Here is a 1,399-nt window from a genome sequence, read left to right on the forward strand (position 1 = left end):
CTGCTCTGACCCCCCTCCTCCTTTCAGGGTGGAGCCTGCTGGAGTCCGATGGTTGAGACCAGGTCTGAGGAAGTGTAAGTGTGTTTTTAATGGGATTCATGAAAACAAAGCAGCACACATTCAACCATCTTCATCATGTCAGGAGTCATCATCAAAGTGTCAATCAATGAACAGATGATGGATCAATAACTGCAGCTGGATTGTGTTTGTTCTCTCCATCAGATTCCTGTCAACTCACAATCGACACAAACACAGTGAACACAAAGCTCCAACTGTCTGACAACAACAGGAAGGTGACACATGTGGAGGAGGTTCAGTTATATCCTGATCATCCAGACAGATTTGATGTTCGTCCTCAGCTGCTGTGTAGAAATGGTCTGACTGGTCGCTGTTACTGGGAGGTCGAGTGGAGAGGAAGAGTTGATATATCAGTGAGTTACAGAAGCATCAGAAGGAAAGGAGGCAGTGACTGTTGGTTTGGATACAATGATCAGTCCTGGAGTCTGAGCTGCTCTGATGATGGTCCTTATTCTGTCAGGCACAATAACAGACTAACATCCATCTCCTCCTCCTCCTCCTCCTCCTCCTCTGTCTCTAACAGAGCAGCAGTGTATGTGGACTGTCCTGCTGGCACTCTGTCCTTCTACAGAGTCTCCTCTGACACTCTGATCCACCTCCACACCTTCAACACCACATTCACTCAAACTCTTTATCCTGGTTTTAGACTCTGGTCTCGTGGTTCCTCAGTGTCCCTGTGCTGAGTGGAGTGTAAAGAGTGTCTCCTGTTACAGAAACACTCTGACTGTTGAACAGATAGTTCAGTCTGTACATGTCTGTCTCTTTCACTCACAAACACGTTTTCAGATTCATGGATTCAATCAGTTGATGTTTGAAACTCTTCTAAATGATTCCTTGTAAACTTCTTCCTCTTCAGTCACAAACAAACAGGAAGTGATGTCACATGTGTTCCTGTCCACACAGCAGAATGAGTCTATTGCTGACAGTGATGTACAAACAGAGTGAGCATTTCTGAGGCCCAAAATAAACTGAGTAGTTCACTGAATGAACAATGGACTGTGAGCTCAGTTCCTTCATCATTAGTATGGATTATATATGTATATGTATTATATTAGTATCATATATATCAGGTGCTGCTGCTTTCAGTCATTGTGCAAATGTGCTGTTTGTAAGCTTGTAAAGCTGCAGTCAGCTGAGACTGAAGAAGTCACCTGATCAGTGAGCAAACGTTTCTGAAAACGTCCAGATGAACAGAATCAACCTTTTGGGATCAGCCAGCAATGCAGCATCATTGTTGTTCAGCTTCAGAGGTTTGCAGGAATGAACTGATGACCAGAAACAGCTGCAAAGTCCAAGAAAATACCAGCTGGAGTTCAGCTGC

General features: G+C 44.2%; 1 protein-coding gene across 5 annotated transcripts in view; it reads left to right on the forward strand.

Moving 5' to 3' along the window:
• LOC146606869 (stonustoxin subunit alpha-like) overlaps positions 1–761 on the forward strand; it is an 88,050-nt gene extending 87,289 nt beyond the window's left edge. For all 5 annotated transcript variants that reach the window (XM_085349253.1, XM_085349256.1, XM_085349254.1 and 2 more), the window contains 2 exons: positions 28–74; positions 223–761. In XM_085349253.1, the coding sequence (XP_085205379.1) occupies positions 28–74; positions 223–761 (586 nt within the window). The remainder of the gene's footprint in view (positions 1–27; positions 75–222) is intronic.
• The last annotated feature ends 638 nt before the right edge of the window (positions 762–1,399 follow it).

The sequence above is a fragment of the Diplotaxodon limnothrissa genome, unplaced genomic scaffold, assembly GCF_057381915.1.
Source record: "Diplotaxodon limnothrissa isolate DT_005_m unplaced genomic scaffold, D_limnothrissa_male_GT1.1 unmapped_scaffold_4, whole genome shotgun sequence".
Classification (NCBI taxonomy): domain Eukaryota; kingdom Metazoa; phylum Chordata; class Actinopteri; order Cichliformes; family Cichlidae; genus Diplotaxodon; species Diplotaxodon limnothrissa.